General features: G+C 39.2%; 1 protein-coding gene across 1 annotated transcript; it reads left to right on the top strand.

The window, feature by feature from the left end:
- Positions 1-2,027: 2,027 nt before the first annotated feature.
- On the top strand, positions 2,028-2,878 carry LOC133292203 (phosphoserine aminotransferase 2, chloroplastic-like). Its single transcript, XM_061490582.1, has 2 exons — positions 2,028-2,045; positions 2,159-2,878. The coding sequence occupies exons 1-2, from the start codon at positions 2,028-2,030 to the stop codon at positions 2,876-2,878; spliced, it is 738 nt and encodes a 245-aa protein (XP_061346566.1).
- The last annotated feature ends 211 nt before the right edge of the window (positions 2,879-3,089 follow it).

Genomic DNA, 3,089 nt, shown 5'->3' with positions numbered 1-3,089 from the left:
GTAAACACATTCGGGAGTTAATAACTGGGAAAAAGGCACTCATAGGTTCATCCCGACTACCCGGATACCCAGGTAGCCCGACTGAGGGGCAACTGTTATGGACCCATATGATGGGCCCATTAAGTGGTAAGCCCAACAAGGGAAAATCCAATATATGGATTGATGTTAATCAAATCCTACTAATCTTACTGTGTCAGCATAGCTATCCAGACTATCTACAGGTAACCTCTATAAATACCAGGGCAAACCCTAGAGGTACACACATTCTCTCTCTTATTGTTATGCTGTCACTGTGCACACACACACCCCATTGGCTAACGCCATTATAGTATTCTGTGCACAGTGATCTCCTTGACTCAAGGGTATCTCCCTCATAGATACCTTGGAGAGGGCATCAGATCCAATATTAACGTACTAGCCTGACTAGGCTAGACATCTCTGTCTCAAGGACAGAATAAGACGTTAGTTAGGTATCTGATGGTCAAGTATCACTCAACCTGAAAAATGAAAATGATAAATCTTCTCCTTGGCAACAAAGAATTTAGCACACGTGTAACCTAATGATTAATTATTATTCGGGTGGATGTGATTCTGTGTGTTCAGAGTTGCAAAGGACAGGTGATGTTGCAGTTGTCAATCCGAGACTCAATTCATTAAATTTAATAATGCAAATTGTAAATAACCTTGAGATACACCATCTCAAAAGTTAGTTCAAAGAATGAGAGTGCCTAAGACCTTATAAAGGCCACATTAGTTGCACATACAACCAATGTGGGACTATATATCTCAACACGCCCCCTCACATGAGAGCCCATTGGGCTAGAATTACACACTGTTGTAAAACTCGACCTCATACTATCGGATTGACCCAAAATTCGATGAATTGTAAATTGTATCAGTTCGAGACAAGCATTGGATCGATCATGCATCAGATCTGATTAAATCCGGTCAAAATCCAATCAAACTCAGACAAAATTGGCCAAACCTGATCAAAACTAGCCAAAACCGGTGACCCGATAACCCGGTCCAGTCACGCAGTTAAAAAAAATCCAAAAAACTAAAATTGTTTCATCTTGTCAAAAAATTTTTTTGTAATTTTATTTGTTAGTATACTCTTCATATTTATATATATTTTTATATATTCGAATCAACCGATCTGATTATTGATCCACCGATTCGACCAATGATCCAATACCCCAAACAAGTTGATGTCTAAGTCGAGTTTAATAACTATAGAATTAGTAATTGAACCGGAACACCTCGTTTATTGGCAATGCCACTCAGATTTTGAAATGCAATCTTTGAGTCTTTGACATGACAGCTGATTTTTGGAATGCATTTGTTGGTCCACAGTTGTTACCGCCAGAAAAAAAAAATTATGCGGAAATAACAATTTTTATTCATTTATAGAAAAATTATATTTTCATGTTATACTTATATAAAATATGTCTTTTTTTAAGAAAAAATTTGATGAATTCTATTTTATTTAGAGTAAATACCATTTTTGTCCCTGACAATATTCACGAAGTCCCTTTTAGTCTCAACAATAAAAAAGGCTCATTTTGATCCTTAATTTTAGAAAAATAGTGTCACGTTAGTTCTTCTGTTAGTTGAGTTATGACGGCGTCACTAACGTGTCTGACGTGTACTGTTAAGTGGCTGACTCACATTCCACGTAGGACCAAAAACGACGTCGTTGAGGTACCTTCAGTTTTTTTCTTCTTCTTCTCTACCACTTGAAGTTTATCTGGAGATTACAACGCTAAGACCTTCCCCCACTTTCACAATTTGCTTCTTCTCTCCCACGTCGTTGAGGTACCCTGTTGTGAATGACCAAAGCTTTTGACGGAGTCTCCATACCATAGTCTCCGTTGGACAAATCGGAAGCCCTAGCACTAGCGTCCATTTCACATAATGTGTGGTCAATGACGATGAAGATGGTGCTTCAGAGGAAAATTGAAATGTGGGTCACAAAATTGGCCAGGTTAGGGTTTGGATTTGAACAGAAAGTGAATTTTTTCGCAGAAATGGGGAAGCTTAGCGTTGTATTTTGCTGCTCCCACTCTCTGCTTTTGCAGTGGCGACGGTAAGAAGAAGAGGGTGACAACGAGCAATGAGACCCAGATGCTAGCTATTTGCATATATGTAAACCAAGGAGGTACAGAAATACTGTAAACCAAAGGTGATCTGGTCTGGGAAATCTGAAAAGTACACAAAGATTCTATCTTTTGATTCATTGGAGCAAAACCCTGATGCTAGGTATTTGCATATATGTGCAAATGAGACTATTCATGGTGTTGAGTTTAAGGATTACCCAACACCCAAAAATGCAAGTGGCATTTTGGTTGCTGATATGTCTTCAAATTTTTGTTCCAAGCCTGTTAATGTGTCCAAATTTGGGGTGATCTATGCTAGGGCCCAGAAGAATGTGGGGCCCTCTGGAAATGAGACTCATGTGATGCTTGATTTCAAGATACATGATGAGAACAATTCACTTTACAATACCCCTCCTTGCTATTGTATTTACATGTGTGGTTTGGTGTTTGAGGACCTTTTGGAACAAGGTGGTTTGAAAGAGGTTGAGAAGAAGAACAAGAAGAAAGCTGAGATTCTCTACAATGCCATTGATGAAAGCAATGGCTTTTTTAGATGCCCGGTTGAGAAGTCAGTGAGGTCTTTGATGAATGTGCCATTTACTTTGGTGAAACCAGAATTGGGGGCTGAGTTCATTAAGGAGGCTGCTAAGGAAAAGATGGTTCAGCTTAAGGGACATAGGTCGGTGGGAGATATGAGAGCTTCCATTTACAATGCTATGCCTTTGGGTGGGGTTGAGAAGTTGGTGGCTCTCATGAAGGATTTCCAGGCCAAGCATGCTTAGAGGAGGATCCTATGTCTGCTAGAAATACTTGGATAATCGTAGTGGTTTCAACTTGGGTGTACTAATTTAATCTCATCATTAGCGCATGATAGTTAGGTACACTACTTTCGTGCAAGCATTTCTCTGTTATGCAGAAAGTGTCACTATAATTCCAAAGAATCTCTGGTATGTCCTCAATTACAAGTTTGTAAGGTTTGAGTCTCATGTGATA

The sequence above is a fragment of the Gastrolobium bilobum genome, unplaced genomic scaffold (assembly GCF_033153095.1).
Source record: "Gastrolobium bilobum isolate Gb01-03AN ecotype WA unplaced genomic scaffold, APGP_CSIRO_Gbil_v1 utg4040, whole genome shotgun sequence".
In the NCBI taxonomy this organism is placed as follows: Eukaryota; Viridiplantae; Streptophyta; class Magnoliopsida; order Fabales; family Fabaceae; genus Gastrolobium; species Gastrolobium bilobum.
Note: the sequence above shows the minus strand (reverse complement) of the source record. Positions and strands in the feature narration are given on the sequence as shown.